Below are 18,740 nucleotides of genomic sequence, written 5' to 3'. Positions count from 1 at the left end.
CTTTAATATTCAACTCTTTACTTACTACGTCACTTTTGTGAGCCTAAATTCTTGGATAAGGAGGTCCTTTAGAAATAATTAGCGAATATTGCTAAGTCAGTAATGCTACGGATTACACATAAAAATTTAAAAATTATTCAAAATTTTACATGAATGACACAAATTCATTTTATATGTGAATGTTACATTTTATCAATTTAATTTTCATTATACATATCTATTTTTGAGTAAATTATGGATTTCAAATTTTGGAATCCTAATTTTTTTTTTTATGCTAAAGACTCAAAAACCTTAGAAAAATTACAATCAGTCTAAGTTTTCCAAACAAATTTTAAATCAATGATATAATTTATCAATTTTAATAATTAAAATAATAACTTTTTAGAGAATTTTACAATACACGCCTTCTATTATATACACTCTTAACGTTACTTTTTTTCTTTAATTACTATTTTATTTTAAATATTTAGTTATATGAAATGTAATATTTGATTATATTTTTTTATTTATTATAAAGGGTATGTTCCCAAAACTTTTTCATAATTTTGTAATGTATTTTTGTTTATCATACCACATAGTTGCAATTAAGGTTTCGTTTTTGATTTTTTAATTTTTTGATTTTTTTATTATTTTAGTTTAAGTTAAAAAGTTTAGTTTGGGAAGAATTTTTTTGACTTTTTAACTTTTTTTATAAGAAAAGAATGTAATGATTATAAATTGAATATAATATTTTATTTTTTGTGACTAAAATAATTTATTTTATTTTTTATAATTAAAATAGTCCAAAAAAAAACCCAAATCCATCTTACCAAACGGAGCCTAAATGTCATGGATGTGGGACCACATAATCTGACGGCCGTAAAACAAGAGGAAATAAAAAAAGAACACAAAGAAAAGAGTATTCAGTTTTCCACAAAACAACCCATCGACGATCGTGAGAACGATCTCTCTCTCTCTCTCTCTGGGCTCACCAGCGATCGATTCCTAAGACGTACAGATTGATATTCTGAGTCTCGATTCTCCACTAATTCAAAACCCTCTCTTTCCCCCAAAAAAAAAAAAAGAAAAAAAACAAAACAAAAAACTCTTCAATATTCGAAACTTCATCGGAGAAATTGAGAAGAAATTCGTATGATGTATTTATATCTATAAGTTAGAGATTTCTGGTAATGGGTTTGGAAGATTCTGATAGTCTCGACGATTGCGATGGCAAAGCCTCGTCCGTGTCGTGCTCGATTTGCCTGGAGCCTGTCACCGATAATGGGGATAGATCCTGGGCAAAGCTTCAATGCGGACATCAATTTCATCTGGGTAAGTCATAAATTTCGAGTCTTTTTTTAATGTGGAATTATGGGTTTGTAATACAATCGGTTGAGATCTGATTGAATAATATTATTAGTTGATGATGTCTCTGTTTGGATGGGGTGATTTGGTGAGAAAATGATAAACAAATGATGAGAAAGACAACTCTTTTTCTCATGTTTTGGTTGAGTGAGAAATCGTGAGAAATAGACAACTCTCTTATTAAGCTTATATTTCATTTCTCTATCAAAAGTGGTCAGATTTGGTTGATACTAACATCACTGAATATTGTCATGCCTAAACCAGTTAGTTGAATTATTGGGATACATGATTTTTGTTTTATTGTTTGACAGCTATAATGAAATTTATGTTTGATTAAGATTTATATTGTTTTAGATCAGATGGGTTTGAGGATTAGGAATACTATGTGGTTGGAAGAGAAGTAATGTTGGGCATAAGATATATATATATATATATATATGGCGTTGCTGGATTGATTAGTATTTTTTTTAATGGTGGAAGGTAATGTGAAACAGTAACATGAAGGATGATCACATTGAATTCAGTTGCACAGACTTTTGAGTTCATTTGGTAATGGTTTGGAAGGTAAGAAGTTGTAAGGAGTGCATTGATTTTCGTGAAATTGAGTGAAGAAGCTTTTACACTCCATTTGGATGGTGTGATTTGGCGAGAAATGATGAGAAAGAGAACTCTTTTCTCATGTTTGATTTATAAGTTGAGTGAGAAAGGATGAGAAATTGTGAGAAAGAGAACTCTAATACTTGCTTATTTCATTTATCACCAAAAATGGTGAGATTTGGTGAGAAACAAGTTGATTGGTTGTAAAATATTTATAATACCAACTACCAAGATTGCCCCTTCAAATACAACAAAGGAAGAAAAAGAAATCTCATTCATATCTCTTTCTCAAATGCTTTGCTTTCTCACTCATCTAAACATGATAGTGAGAATACACAATAATTTCTTTTCTTTTCTCACCCTTTAGTGTGATAGGTTGTAGTTTAGCTTGTCATTTAAAATCTGCTGATTCCTTCATTGATTACTCTGATTTTTTCACAACTTCCATCCATTTTAGGTTGACATTGAATTTGTCATTCCCTTTTTTTCTTCATGACCTAGCATGTTTGTGCTCTTGCTAACAGTATACTGAATGAAAATGACATTATAGTTGAATTACCACCCTTATAAATGCATCACAGTGGCATTGTTAAATGGGAAACTCAGTATGAGGCTAGTTATTAGCCATGTGTGTGTGGTTTTTTTTTTTTTCCTTTTTTTCTTTTTTGAAACGAGTAATAAAAAATTTGACCAGCCAATGAAGTTGAGCTATTTTTAGTATGTAATTGAAGCGAAGTGAAAAAGTGTAGAATCAAAAAGGGGTTCTATGCGTGTTGTTGGGGCTTTTGGCTTTTTCAGCACTAAAAACAGTAACTGAATTTGGGAGTGAGAGCCTCATTTGCCGATGTTCAGTAGTTGATTTGTAATTATCTGATAATAGTTGCTAGCAAGATATTCCACATCAATCTCAACAAACTCATAGAATTTCGTCAATGCAGTAATGGTTGATTACTATTGAAGGCCTTGAACATCACTAAATTGACATTTTCTAGATGATTTGAATGAGCGATGAAGGTGCATCCAAATGCGTTAAGTCTGTGTGTAATCATCTATGAAGCATGAGTACTTCGAAAAATATGCCGTACCCGTACTGGATACTTACCGGCGTATGGTACTTTGTATGGTATTTCTGCATATTTAAATTTTTTTTTCTTAATTTTTAGTGTACTCATACATACCTAGTATATACCCAAACTGTACCATACTTCAGTCGAAATAATATTTTCTTTTACGATAGAGATAAAATTCCTTTCACTATATTTCTTTTTTATTTTTAGTTGTTTGTTTTGTATGATTTTAAAATTAAGCTATGGTTTGTAAGTTATTTAATATAATGACATTTAATTTTGGTTGATACTTTTACTTTTGACATTAAATGTTAATTGTAGGTTGGATTTTAATTTTAACAAATTAAACCATTTAATCAATTTTTACATTACTTCAAATAAAAAATAAATATTTTTTTATAAACGTACCAAGACATACCTGTATCCTATTTTTTTTGAATTTTACCATATTGACGCACCCCTATCGTACCAATATTAGTACTCATATCCGTACCCGTACCCGTACTCGTGCTTCATGGGTAATCATATATCACATTTAGAAAGTAAAGCTTTAATTTTAGGCTTGATCTTCTTCTTCTACTTCTTTTTTTTTTTTTTTTTTGAAGTTAATTTTAGTCTTGATCTAGGGAAGCACGACACTTGTAAGGTGTTGTGTTCGTGTCTGATATTGAATTGTTAATCACTTCCCGACACGTATTGGACACACATTCAACCTTCTCATATTATTTCTTTCCTTCATTTTTAGAACTGGACATGCTTCAAATACTGGTACACGCAAACACATTGCAAATTTGAAGAAAATAGCTTGAGATCCAATGATTAATTAAAAACAAAGTGGATTTTTGCCTATTAACCCCTTTTTTATACTTTAATTAATAATTTTAGGAATTTTAAAGCCCCAATTTAGAAATGATTTCTTTCTTTTTGATAGAATAAAATATGATGTGTTTGTGATGTAAAAATTGAAGAAATGATTACTATTTTCATTTATATATATAATATTTATTTGTTGTCATATCTTTACTTTTTTTAAATTTAATGTCGATATGTTTCTTTCTTGTCATATCCCATGTCTGTATGTGTCAATAGCAATCTAACATTCAACAATCCATTTAACTTATATTTACAAAGAAAAAGGTTTCGACATTTCCTTTCCAGAACATTGAATAGACTACTTTTTTCAAGGAAAAAATTCACTTTATCCTTTGTGGTTTTGCCTCGAAATACTTTAACCCATGCCATTTAGAAATAGCCAAAGGCCCCTCCCTCATATAATTTTGGTAATTTTGCACTTTATTTCCTTATTGTTAAAAATTCCATCTAAAATGGTAGTGTGTTATTATACGAGCCCATTTGGAGAGTTTGACATGAACATAATGAATCAAAATAAAAATTGAACTTCAAAGCCAAAAAGACAATTATACCCTTCACTTTCGTCACTTCCTGAAAACCCTAACCCATACATTACCATTAAAGGACATAGAGATGATCGTGATGGTTGGAGGACACGATTCCAACCTCTTGAATTCAGATTCATCTATTAAAGTACACTAAGAATATAAGGGAGAAAATTCTTACAATTAGCTATGTTTATATGTGTGTATATGTACGCGGTCACACCGCACCCTCAGACCATCTCCAGCCACCAACAATTGCCATCAACCACTTACCTTGCAACCGCTTTCCTCCTCCTCTCTATGCCACCATCCTCTCCTTTCACCCACCACCCCCGCCATGCCCTATCACCTTCACAACCACCTCCCACCAACCACTTTCCCCCACTTAGCCCAGGCCTACCGCTAGCCCCTTCCCTCACCCACCACCCTACCATTCTATGCAAACCCACTCAACACCATTGCCATCAAATACACATTTCACCCTTGAAAATCCCTCTTTGTAATTGAATTTCTCGGTAATTTGTTTCCTAAAAACCTGTTTTGCTATATATATACATGTTTATGTATATATACAATGTTTTGTATGTATATGTATAATTAAGGTGTGATTTTATTAAAACTTAGAAATTCGCTTACCCTAAAAGGGGAAAAGTGGATTTTGCCTTTTTATTTATTTCATGAAGAAGGTGAGCCTTGTTTGTATTTAGATCACTTTTGTTTGCTGGAATGGGATTAGGGGGATAAGTAATATGAGGGACCCACACCATGGGATTGTACACTATGGGATTGTTTGATTGGTCGAATTATAGCATAGATTGAGATTATTAATCCAAAGACTCACATTCTAGTGTTTAGTTACAATTTTTGTTATTTAGACTAGTTTCTGATGGACATTCTATCCAACAAAATTTGTCAATTTTTTAGTCCTACAACTAATAATGCAAAACAAACATATAATTTGGATTATATTATTCCATATTGATTGCAAAACAAACGCGAACAAGAGTAGATTATTTATCTCGCTAATCCAGCTAAATAACTAATCATATACCAATTTCATAGATTATTAATCCCCCTCACAAATAATCCTGCTAATCAAACACGACCTATGGGACAATGGTTGGGTTTATATATACTGCGAGATTATTGTATTCCAATGGGATAAAATTTGGAGGATTATTTTTGGCCGTTGGATAGAGGGAGGGAGATACACAAAGATGGGGTATTATTTATACAAGAGGGGTGTGGTATTAGTTATCCCAAGGATTGGTAGTCTGATCGGACTAGAATCCTACCCATTTTGGCCAAGCAAACATGGGATATAGTGGGTCTAGGGGATGGGGGATGGGGGCAGTTGGGGTTCATGCCCTAGTCTTGTTTCCTTACCCTGCCTAGGCAAAACAAACACAGTTATTGTAGATTTCAAAATTTTCTATTTACATACACATATGCTTCCAAACAGAGTGGTAATTGTAAAGGTTGTGTGGGTGGTTTGATAGGGGCAAAGCTGATCTTGTCTACAACTAAAGATGCCATTTGGTTGTGTTTAACTAGCTGGCTATTTGAGTTCAATCACCACATTGTAGTATGATAAATGGAGTACTTAGTCAAGAAGGCAATGCAAAACTGAATATTGGTCCACCGGACTCTTGAAGCTGCATCAAATGATTGATATTTGTGTGTTGTTTTCAACCCCCACATATCCTAGATCTGAATGTTTGGATCTTTAATATTTTAGAGCTCTTCTGTCATTGCAACATCAAGAAGCAACTACTAGAATAGATAAACCTTGTACACACAACAGAGTAATCTTTTGATGAATTGTTGCTGGCAAGCCTCAAGAATATCTTTTTGTCTCGATGGCGCTGTGTAATTGAGATGCTGTAGCTTTATGGGGGAACAACTATAAATTGCCACATGTGGGGTAAAAAATATTGAAAAGAGAAGGCGATGTTTGTTTTTAACTTCCATCGTGTATGAGGTGTCATGTGTTCCTTTTCAGCTGCAAGAATGAGAACACTTTTGTGACCAAGTTGGGTTCTATTATGACGTTTTTAACTTTAGAGTTTAATTATACTTCTTTTATTATAAAGGCTAACTTATAGGCCTGTTTTAGCGCCTTTTCAAAGGCAACTTGTTAGGTTGACTTTGGGAAGGCTACTAAAGACTTGGTGAAGAATGAAAAATGCCCACTAAGAAGTAATCTTGTGATATCAAGTAATCTGGAGGGGTTTGCCTGTGTGTTTTAAATGTAACTTTTAGTTCAATGTTGCTCCTTCCCTTGTAGTCTATGTGTCTGTAGCCAATCTTTCCAATCCATTAAGAACCTTTTTAAAGCCACTATCCTATTGCAATGGAGATCTTGGTGTTTGAAAAATTTGTCTTTGTATAGGAAATGATGTGAAGAAACAACGACAAAATGCTTAATTGTATATTGGTGTTATAGTAGCTCAACTTTGTATACGGATGGGTGTCTATTCACTTCCCCTTGTCCTCATGCTTCTTGGTTGTTGCACTTTGTTTTTTTTTTTAGGGGTTCTTCATGGAATTGGAATTGCCATTAAGTTCTCTTTAACCATAAAAACTAAAATAAAATAAAGTTATTTTGAATAACACTATGTTACATGGGCTCGGGTATGAGTGTTGGGTGAGGTGCGTATCTAGAGGTCGAACTCGTCAAATCTCAAATTTAAAGGTACGTGGACTAGGCAAAAAAGTCATTTTTATATTTTTATTTATTATGTGAGATAAAATGGTTACTATATGTAACATCAAAAAGGTGTTTTATAGCAATTGCACAACAAATGATACATGTAAGATAGTATTAAATACAAATATGTGAGAAGTGTTCAATGAAAAGTATTGGATCGGACACATATCTCATGATCTTGTCCGAGTGTTGGGTGTCCGACATGGGTATTTGATTTATTTTTAAGAGTCCATGTAACAATATAGATAACTCCTTGTTTGGTTTTCAAACTAAAATACAGTTTTTGAATTTTTTGTTTTTTGTGTTGTTTTGTCCTTAGTAAACTTTTTCATATTTTATTAGTCAATTTTTAAAAAAAAAAATTGTATGCACATACCAACTTTTTAAAGGCGAATGCGTACCTCGAGGCGTTTTACCCCTCATGAGGTGAGTCGTAAGCCTCAGGGTATTGAGGCGTGAGCATTTCAAATAGGAATGGCAACGGGGCGGGGTCGGGGATCACCCGCCCCGTCCCCGATCCCCGATGGTGGAAATTTCCCCGACTCCGGCCCCGATCCCCGACGGGAAACCCCTTACCGCCCCCATCCCTGCCCCCTAACGGGGATCGGGTTTCCCCGACCCTGAAAATCCCCGGCCAAAAAAAAAAAAAAAAACAATTCATCAACAACATCAACAATCTGAGCTCAAACATCAACATCTCCAACAGATCTGAGCTCATCAACATCTTCATCTCCATCGTTTTCCAGATCTGAAGAACAAAACCAAAAACAAGAGAGAGAGAAGGAGATCCGTGAGAGAGAGAGAGAGAGAGAAGGAGATCCGTGAGAGAGAAAGTGAGACGGAGATACCGTGAGGGAGATGAGTTGGCGGTGAGAACGAGAGGAAGCCGGCGGTGAGGGAGCTGCTGGCGAGAACTTGAGAAGGAGCCGGCGATGAGGGAGAGCTACGGTTGTTCGTGAGAAAGTGAGTGTGAGTGAGAGTGAGAGAGAGAGAGAGAGGGAGGTCACTGTTATGTTGTTGGGTCAACACAAACACACACACACACACACATATATATATAAACACACAACACACGCATATATACTTATATATAAATAAACATGATCACATATATACTTATATATAAATAAACAGATCGGGGGGCTGAACGGGGACGGGGCCGGGGACGGGGACGGGGACGGGGCCGGGGCCGGGGCCGGGCCGGGGTTGGAAAATGTATCCCCGTCCCCGGCCCGAATATCATCGGGGATTTAGTTTTAAATACCATCCCCGGTCCGTTGGGGGTATTTTTCGGGAAAAAACCGTTCAATTCGGAGTCGGGGAGTCGGGTCCCCGTTGGGCCGGGTTGAAATTGCCATCTCTAATTTCAAATCTCAAATTTTAATATTTAGTAAATAAATTAAATATTTTAAAGTAGTAAAAAAAATAAAAACAAAATTAAATATAAAGGTGTAAATACTTTTTGCCTAAAGTGTTGAACATTTTACTACATAGAAGGAAGTTTTCAATCACTGAAAAGTGAAATTGATATTCTTAATTTTAATGATTGAGCTTCTCACTTGACAATTAAATCTGTTTTTTTTTTTATTGATCATTTACTTAATTTTTTTTTGGAGAATATAGTTGCAAAAAGGGATTCTTTTTATTTTTTTATTTTTATTTTTTATGTTTAAACAATCTAACAGACTAAGTTTAACAAAAACCCAAGGCAACCTCTGCACTGCATGTCCGTACTCCTCACATGCTTATGCGCAAAAAGCACACAAAGCGCACCTAAGGCACATGTCTCAAAATGTGATGCGCAAGCCTTTGGGGAGTAATGTCTAAAAATCAAAGCCTTGATGCGTTTTACCTTAACCTCGAGGCAAGGCGAGCATTGAGGCGAGCCTTAGGAGAGCCTTTTAAAAGTCTGGATGCACCTAAAAGTAAAATATTTGTTAAGAAACTTGAAAAAGATCACTAAAGACGAATAAAACAAAAAACAAAAAATTGAAAACTGAGACCGTTTCATATTTTTTTTGGTCTTTAGTGAATCTTTTTTAAAAAGATTCGTCGTAAATATTTTACTTTTTAGGTGCATATTGATTAAATGCATTTGAAAAGTAGAAAAACAGTTGACTAAAATATGAAAAAGAAGCTCACTAAAGACAAAAAAAATATGAAAAGCAAAAAATTTAAAAACAGTTTTTAGAAGCTAAACCAAATAGACTGCAATTAGCTTTTCAACTAAAGGGGATTGACACTTAAGGACTTATTTTTCAATTAAGCTTCTCGTGAAAGAAAGATTAGAAGTCTATTAAATTTACACTAAAATGGGAATTCTAGAGATATGTCTTACAATGTTGTGCATTCTTGCACAATAAATTATTTTTATTTATTTAATTTTTTTTTTTTATCATTGGGGTTAATGAATCTCCAATATTGAAGGTTGTTAATTGCTATGTTTTGATTTGGTCAAGGTCTTGGATCAATTTGAACGTCAACCAAAATTACCAAAAACGTTTATTTTTAAGAAATTTAGGTTTTCTTTTTTCTTTTTTTTTAAATTAGGAAATTTAGGTTATGATATACATTTTCTTTCCAATTTTAATTTTAGCCATTAGTAAAAAAATTTCCCTCCCTCATTTTTCTTTATGCGAAAATAAATAAGCAAGGAATGTAGTTAAATGTAGGCTAACTACTAAGGTGGTATTTGGTAATGTATAAAATAGGAAACAAGTTTTTGTTCTTTTGTTGCCTTTTGTTTTTGTTTGTGTTTACAAAAAATATATATATATAAATAAAAAAACCAAAAAAACAGAAACTTGTTTGGTGCACGCAAATGTTTTAAAAACAAATTGAAAAAAAAGAAGAGAAAAACATGTTTGGTGACTTGCCAGAGGTAAGGGCCGGCGGTGGGGGTGGCTAGAGGTGGATAAGAATCTATTCTATTATATGATGCATACTATAAATAAAGTTTGTCTAACAAGTAGCTTTTGAATGACAAACATATTTGGTACTGAAGTAATTCTGGTCTCACTTTTTTAAATATGAAATCTTTACTTATGAATAAGTATGTACATATATATATATATATATATATATTTAAGAACATTTATCTCGTCCAGAAATGATAACTTTGAATTGCATGAGTTGTCCTTGTGTTTGTTATAATTTTCAACTCAAAATCTTACTTGTGGTATTTCTGAACAACAATGCCAACTGGTTCTAATCGATAATTTCTAGCTACGTGGAACAATTCTCATGAAAAGCCGTTGAATGTTCCTTTCATTACAGTATTTCTGAACACTGCTGTAGCCGTGTGATCACATTATGACTTTGAACGAAAGGTTGTTTGCACAGCTATTGCATCGGATGTGTGCATTGAACTTAATTACTAGCTGTTTAACTGACATCTCATTCCGAAATTATGCAACAACAAATACCCACCCTTGCAGCACTGCAAAGTTTTAAGTATTGATGTGATTCTTTATGTTTTGTGAAATTGACAGGCTGATTTGTTTGTGCATGAACAATTTTCTTTTCATGTTCCCATTTCTTGATGAATAATTGCTAACAAGATGTCTCAACTCCTGTTCTGCTCTGTTTTATGTTTTTCATGTCCTTGTCACAATTGCTTTCAGATTGCATTGGTTCTGCATTCAATATAAAAGGAGAAATGCAATGCCCCAACTGTCGGAAAATTGAGAAAGGCCAATGGCTTTTTGCGAGTGCTTGCCGACCATTTCCCGAATTTAGCATGGATGACTGGGCCCATGATGAGGATCTTTATGATCTAAGCTACTCTGAGATGGTAATAACAGGATATTATTGACTTTCAGTTTATGCAGATTCTGAAATTTTAGCTAGTCATGTGTAAAACTACTTCTGTGTTATTTTTTCCTTTTGTGTGGATTGGTATTCTGATTGTCTACCTGATATGAATGGTGCAGTTAACTGGTATTTTGGGGATTCATTCAAAACTGTTGGACCAAGACTTATCCAAAAAAAAAGTGATTGGGAAAATTATAATAGTTGAAATGCCATGCACCCAATTGTGTGCTATGTTTAATTTGTTATTAGAACTTTATGTTCTTGAGCTGCTATTATTTTATTCGCGAAATGCAAGACTCCTCAACTCTGGCTATTGGGTTCCTCATTTGGCTTCACCCTTGTCCCATTTAAGCAAGCTATGGAAGTGGAAGTGTTTTACCTTTTTATTTCTCATAGTATTAATCTTAACTAACACTTATATGATAAGAAGTTACATTACATTATTTGGATGACTGTTTCTGAACCTATTTGATCCTAAAGCATTCTTCAAGTGGGTATGTACCCCATTATAGTATTTCTCTCATATGTTATGTTTTCATTCATTTATAATATTGTGTTACCTAGATCTGTAGGTTAAGAAGATGCCATTTGTTTTAGCATTCATACAAACCACTTTCTCACGAGTAGCAGGGACACGTATATGACACAGACATGCTGATGTAGCAATTTAAAAAAAATGCAGGATACAACACAATGGAAGTCAAGTTGTCAATAATTAGTTACCAGGATCTGTAAATAGGGCACATTTGGACGAGTGTCCAACATGTGTTGTGAAGTGCTGATGAGTGTCATTGTGTGACAGACACGCCACTTGCTTGGAAGTGTCTGTGCTTCTTGTTCTCAGACTAAAGCTTTTAATTTATTTTTATAGCTACAGAGGGAAGTTGCATGTTTTCAGGTTTCTAAAGGAGTCGAGTTGAGCTGAGTTTAAGGCTGCTCAAGAATATGTTACTGTAATTAAACCTAATGTAAACTGCTATGCCATTTTACTCTTGGCTAGTTAAGATTTACCTCTTGAAGTTATGTACCTTGCTGTTTTCTAAGAAGCACGGGCATGGATATGGATGTGGACACGGGACACTAATGCAGGCACGGACATGGCGGGGACACGGCAATAAAATATATTTTCGTATATTTTTATTTTCTATCTAGTGCTTCATAGTTTGTTTTAAATAGTACTTTAGTATCTATTTGGTGCATCTACAAGACTACAATAGTTATATGTCATCTCTTAATTGAGACTGGAAGATTGAATTATTTGTCACTGGTCTTGTTTTTATCAATAGTAATTTCCATTGAAGGCAAGCCAAACAGCACTTATAAGGAGATCAATCCAACAAAAAGCTTACACCAAACTAAGTAATAAACCTAGTTCAAGAAACAAAGGAATAAACCTCAAATGAAGCACCAAGGAGAAGCTATGTATATATCAAGACACAAAATTCGTACTGCAAAGTAGAAGTCGATTAGAAGAGTTCGACAATAGAATAAGTCTGGGATAAATACATAGGCTACATCCACACAGAGGGTAAGCTATAATCACTCAAAAACAAAGACAGAAAACACAAAAACCCTCAAACCCAAAATGCCTAGGCAGTGGTGGCAGCGGATCCGGCGGCCGGAGGCAACAAACTGGTAGAGATACAGAAGTGGAGAAGGGGTGGGATCAGATCTGGTGGAGTTGAAACCATATCTCCTTTTTCTACTCCTTTCAAAAGCACTTCTATCCAAATTGGATGGTGCATGTTTGAAAGGAACTACATATTTTGGGCAATTATTATTCTTTTTTTTTTGTTGTTGTTGTTGTTGCGCTCTCTCTCTCCCTCTCTCTCCATATAATTATGTGTAAGAATATAGTTTAATTGTATTTTATTGACCATGGTTTGTTTTACCAGGTTTTTAAATGATTTTTGCACAAAAAAAAAAAGAAAAAAAGAAGAAGAAAGGTTTTTGCACAAATTGGATGATGCATGTTTGAAAGGAACTACATATTCTTGGCAATTATTATTATTTATTTATTTTTGCTCTCCCTCCCTCTCTTTCTCTCTTCATGTTAGTATGTGCAAGAATGTAGTTTAATTGTATTTTTATTGACCATGGTCCGTTTTACCTGATTTTTAAATGGTTTTTGCAGTCTTTCGGAGTTCACTGGTGTCCATTCAGTGGATTAACAAGACTTCCCTTATCTGTCGAGTAAGTATGATTTTCCACATTTTATTTATATAACGAGGTTTTTTCCCCACAATTTGATGCCAAAATTCTGTGATGCTGGTTGTATTTTGGTTTTCTCCATATGAAATGTTTGTCTGTGTCCATGTTTGTTGAATTTGTCTTCTTCTCATGCTGAATTATTTAGTTGATGCAGTATATATTTTCTGCTTAAACATTATATTAAGTGAGATTTTTGTATGACTTCCTTTAATAATGAATTTCTGGCTGCCATTGTTATGTTCTATTTTTCAAGCAAATTTTCCTTGTAGCCTCTGCCCTTGGATTTATGGGTTCTTTCTTTGAAACATATATTTGAAAATTAATCTCACTTAATATTCATGTGACATGATTGACGCGGTCATTCCCTTTTCTATTATTACCCTTTCTTTTCCTTTTTTTCTTTTTTCTTCGCCCCCTCTCGAACTCTCTGACTCATGTGGTCTCTGGACTTGGGGGTTCATTGAAGACAATGTATACTTTAGATTTCTGATCTCATCAGGTCTATGTTACATGGATTCAGGTACGAGTATCTAGTGCAGGGGTGTGTTTAAACGTCAGATCTTTCTGAACCTAAATCTTAGGATAACACGTTAGACACGTCTTAAACACAAACACACACACACACACACACACATTGCATATTGTATAAATACTTTCTGATAAAATTAAATAGAACTGTATTTCAAATTATATGGAAATGTATTTCAAATATATAGAATTTATCCTCTCATTTGTGTGAGAATATATAGAATTTAGCAAATGTGAGTGTCTTCTTCTTCAAACATCATTTTAAATTAGAGGATCCAAGTAAATTAGATACATGTTTCAAACATATTCCACACCTTTACCCTAGTCATATTCGGTGGACATGGGTACGTTGAGGGAGTAAAAGAGTCCATGTAACACAACATTAGGCTAGGTCCGGGTCTCATAGGAGCGCATATGCATGTTTGACATGTGTGGGACATATGCTCATCTGTGTCCTTATTTTTTTTATACCAGGAGACACATTGGTCACGTGTTACTTTAGTGGACACTTCTTAGATACAATGGGGTCTTTAAGTATAATTTCAAATTATTTATGAGGGGTCAAAATAAACAAAAGAAATTGTTGCTTTAAGGTGGGAAAAAAAGAGTTAGGGCTCTTCATTGGTCAACCTAAGAAAGGGTCAATGCATGTCCAAACAACCAAGTTTACTTTGAAGGTATCATGATGGCAAGGAAGGGTCAACTGACGAGATTTTCTAGCCATCCAAATTCACTTAGGTGCGTGTACATGGGGCTGTCATGCATCAGACAAATGCTCATCCATGTCCTCCGTATTTGCCTTTTCTTTTTTTTTTTCTGCCGGACACCCAATGTTCACATGTTTCCCTTTGTCCTTCACTGTTGATGAGGACACACAAGATTGATCTACAATTTTCTATTCATTGAACTTGAGGAAATAATAATTAGTTAAATCAACTAATTAGACGTCAATTTTGATACATAATCTTTGACTTGAAATAATTAGTGCTTGTACATCAGTAGTTTCTATCTGATCAACTCAGTGTTGACTTCCTGAATTGGGAACCTGTCACTCAAATTCAAAAGGGAGGGCGGTGTGTTTTCTTAAGGGGATTGACCTGTAATATGGGCCAACTTACAGGAAGTGCCAGTGTAATTTACCCTTAATTTTACTGATATTGCTGTTCATATGTCTATACTATTATTTTTTATCTGTTGGTGTATAATACAGCCTTTTGCTATATGTCATCGGGGTATTTTGGTTTTAGTTGCATTTTTTCTTGCTTTGTTCAAATAGAACCTCCACTGATGTGTTATGTTTTCCATTTTTGCAGTGAAGGGGAATTTTCATCAACTGCATGTAAGATTTTTCTCTTTCTACCTAGTTTTCTATTTGGCTCCATTGATTAGAAAGAAAAAATGGACAGTGAAAATGATAGAAAGTGAAGCGAAAGAAAAGAAATGAAAAGGAAAATATATTTTCTTGCAAGTATTTGCTTAGGATGCAAATTTTGCAAAGAAAAAGAGAAATTTGATATTTTAATTACAGGTACCCCTTGCATGGACAAATTTGAATTTTCTTGTGTTATTCTACGTCTTTTTTCAGCAATTAAAAACTTTATTACAAAGCTAATATGGGTTGTACAAGAAAGTTAACTTTCTTGTAGCTTTTCCATCACTTTCATACTAAACAAACTGAAGAAGGGTTTTTTTTTTTTTGTTCTCTCACTTTCCACCTGTTTCATTCGAAAAACTCTCTTTAAGTTTCATCTGACGGAGGCTTTTTGACCTGATGTTATGGTAATAGCTTTTGGTTTTATGTAGATCACGATCTTATTGGACAGCATCCTATCTTTGCCGAGCATACAGCTGTATCATCTTCTACTCATCCTTGCCCATATATTGCTTACCTTGGACCAATTCACCCCTCATTGTCAAATTCTGGTGGGAGTGTTTCAGATGGTTCTAGCTTCAATAATCACTGGAATGGGCTGTCAGTTCCTAGTGAGATGCCCGCTTCTTATCCTTTTCCTGCCGTGGATGTTCATTATCACAGTTGGCAGCACCATTCCTCTCCCTTCCCTACATCAAGCAGCCATGTTGGTGGTGATCAGTCTTTAATTCCATCTGTGACTCAGAGGGCAGCTAGACCGAATTCTGATATACCAAGATCAGGATCTTTTATGCATCCATTCCTTGTGGGCCACGGGTAAGCACCTGATAAGTCAATTGTTGTGTATTTTTGTGTGTTTTTAGTATTTGGTTGGTTTTAAAATGTCAAATGGAAGATAGCATGTTTTGTTTGGTGTGTGTTTAACGTTTTCAATTAGAAGCTAGTTTAAATGATTAAAAAGCAAAGGAACTATTTTGTGACATTAAAAATTAAGAGAGAATTGTGTTTTAGTGAGAACAACCAACTCAAAATGATTTCACTTTCATGGAGGTGTAAGTGTGCAAGTGAGAGCTATCACACATGCCACAACAGCTTTCACTTGTACTGGGCACAAACTGACTTGCACCTCCATGGAAGTGCAATTATTTTGAATTGTTCCCGTTAAATGTAATTTTCCAAAAAAGTAATCAGTAGCTGGTTGGAACTCGAAAGCAAGGTTTGAATTCCATGAAGGAGCAAGTTCTTGAGAGAAAATGGGCATTTGAACACTAACCCAACTGGACCAATGGGGTAGCCCGTTGGTCAGAACCCCCTCACTAGGAGGCTAGTAATTCGAATCTACCCACTTGCGTGTGGGTTTTTTTCTCCCATTTTTGAAGTTTGTATATAGTATGTGTTGTATTTGATCTTCATCATCATTATAATTTATTGGCCTTCATTTCTCGACTCTAGTAGTACTTACCGGTATTGCTTTTTTGTAGTTCTGCTGCTAGAGCTGGGAGCTCAATAGCGTCTTCAATGATACCTCCTTACCCTGGCAGTGTGGCTCGGGCCCGTGATCGCGTCCAGGCTCTCCAGGCATACTTTCAGCAACCCAGCAATTCACCACCCGTACGCACGCCCATCATGTCTGGCACGCGGAGATCTAGCAGTCATAGGGGCGTGACTCAAGTTGGACCAGTGGCCTCATCATCTGATCAGACTGGTGGCTTCTACTTCTTCCCGCCAGCTTCGTCTGGTCGAAATTTCCCAGAAGCAGAAAATCATCCAATGTCAAATCGCTTCCATGTGTGGGAAAGAGAGCACATGAATTCATTCCCGTTGAGCCAAGGCGACAGAGATCTGGGTTGGGGCCCATTTCATCAGGCGGGTGGTGGGTCAGATACTGCCATCAGATCCACCAGCTTTCGCCAGAGGTATGCATCTGAGAGAATGCCACCACAAAATCGGTCATAGATGACTTAATATTCTGCTTTGGTGAAGAAAACAATGAACACTATGACTGAAATCAAAAAGTTATGTATGTTTGAGAAAGGATATATAATGCTTGGCGTCAATGACGAACTCAATACTGTGGTGTGGCCCTGAAAATATCAATTTTTGGTAGCCATGCGCCTGTGTGCTGGACTGGCTTCCTCTTGTTTCTGTGCCCTGGGGATGATATATATATATATATATATATATATAAATAACATTGCATTGCATGTTCAATGGCAGAATTTCAAGGCTTATTATAGCAATTGGGCTTTCCTTGTCTCATACAAGTGACCTAGGTACCTTGATGGAGTAGTGAAATTCCCAGTGACCTGGTAAAATGTTTTTGGGATGGTCATCTAGTGCTGTCCAAAACTTTAATGGTTGAATGATTTTATTTAAGTGGACATTCAAATATCTGAAATTAGATACGCTTCTCAGTGTCTATTTTATTTTATTTTATTTCGGAAGTCCTCCCAAGGGTTAGATTTCTACGTTAATCATGAACTGATCTCTGTTTCAAATAAAGTTTTCCATCTATAACGTTGTTATAAGTTGTTATGCCAACTCTCCTGTGAGTAAAGGACTACTATTAGCATCCATACCCTCTCTACAGGATTTTGTTTTCAATAAAAAAGTTTGTGTTGAGCTTTTTTTACGGATTATTTATTTATCGTCCGAAGATGCTGAGAATCTTTGAAGAACAGTAGAGAAACTACTCAAAGCAACACCAATTTGTTGGTTAGATATGCAGCAAAAGCTTGAAGGGTAGGACAATATGAGGACATATTCCTAGCAGGTTATATCTGATTACAGCTTTTGCTATGGAGATGAATACTTCTACTTTACTTTCTTTTCTTTTTTTTTCTTTTTTTTTTTTCTTTTTTTGGGTGGTAAATACTAGCTAAACTAGGTTTTATATATATAGAGAATACATATCTGTTAACCTGTAGATGCAATTGGTGTTCCCTGTCATGTTGAGCAAAAGATTCCCCACTTCTCATTTTCTATCTGTATCTCCTCTCTTCAGCTAAAAAAGAGGTTTGCAAGGTTAGTCATTGGTGATTCTAATTTTTCTCAATATCTTTTTCTTCCTCTCAAATCTGGATTTTCTAGAGTAATTTTTCCTAAAGTGAACCTGATAATTTGAACTCACTTTTTGTTTATTTACTAATGCTCCATTTGTTTTTTTTTTTTTTTTCACATTTTCTGATATTTTGTACAACAGAAAATGAATGTTAAACTAAAAATATCTCTGTTTTTTTCACATGTTTTACCATTTCGTACAACGAGAAATGAAAGTTGACTAAAAATATTTTCCGTGGAGAACGAAAAAGGAACTTTCGGAGGAACATTTTCCATTTTACCAACAAGATCATCACCACCCTGCTATTATCTACCATCTCCATTACAACTACGGCCACCATTAATACAATCACTATCACCATTAGTTCAAATATCACAACCAAATGTAAGAAAAGCATGTTCCGGCAAAGTAAATAGAATGTACAGATGCTCATTTTTTTTATTTATTTTTATTAAAAATGATTTTGCATATAGGTTTTATTTTACATTTTTATTTTTATTTTTAAATTCTAGTAGTAACCCCGAAATAAAGGCAATGTCAAGTTTGTACTAGTTGGAATACAAACTAGAGAGGGTCCAGTTGCATAAAATAAAATAAAAAAATTCAGGAACCAAAACTGAAAGAATCCAGCACCATTTCC

The 18,740-nt window shown here is 34.8% G+C and overlaps 1 protein-coding gene across 1 annotated transcript; it reads left to right on the top strand.

The window, feature by feature from the left end:
• Positions 1-851: 851 nt before the first annotated feature.
• Positions 852-17,250, top strand: LOC114315492 (E3 ubiquitin-protein ligase RFI2). The gene is made up of 6 exons (XM_028262106.2): positions 852-1,311; positions 10,739-10,908; positions 13,063-13,121; positions 14,981-15,006; positions 15,471-15,855; positions 16,521-17,250. Exons 1-6 carry the CDS (start codon positions 1,170-1,172, stop codon positions 16,993-16,995), a joined length of 1,257 nt encoding a protein of 418 aa, XP_028117907.2. The 5' UTR covers positions 852-1,169; the 3' UTR covers positions 16,996-17,250.
• Positions 17,251-18,740: the final 1,490 nt, after the last annotated feature.

The sequence above is a fragment of the Camellia sinensis genome, chromosome 2, assembly GCF_055761805.1.
Source record: "Camellia sinensis isolate YWXY chromosome 2, ASM5576180v1, whole genome shotgun sequence".
NCBI lineage: Eukaryota > Viridiplantae > Streptophyta > Magnoliopsida > Ericales > Theaceae > Camellia > Camellia sinensis.
The sequence above is the reverse complement of the archived record's forward strand: the minus strand, read 5'-3'. Positions and strand labels throughout refer to the sequence as shown.

Coding starts and splice junctions, on each gene's coding strand:
- LOC114315492 (XM_028262106.2), top strand. CDS start 1,170: ATGGGTTTGGAAGATTCTGATAGTCTCGACGATTGCGATGGCAAAGCC. Junction 10,909..13,062: donor ATCTAAGCTACTCTGAGATG/GTAATAACAGGA, acceptor TGGTTTTTGCAG/TCTTTCGGAGTTCACTGGTG. Junction 13,122..14,980: donor AGACTTCCCTTATCTGTCGA/GTAAGTATGATT, acceptor CCATTTTTGCAG/TGAAGGGGAATTTTCATCAA.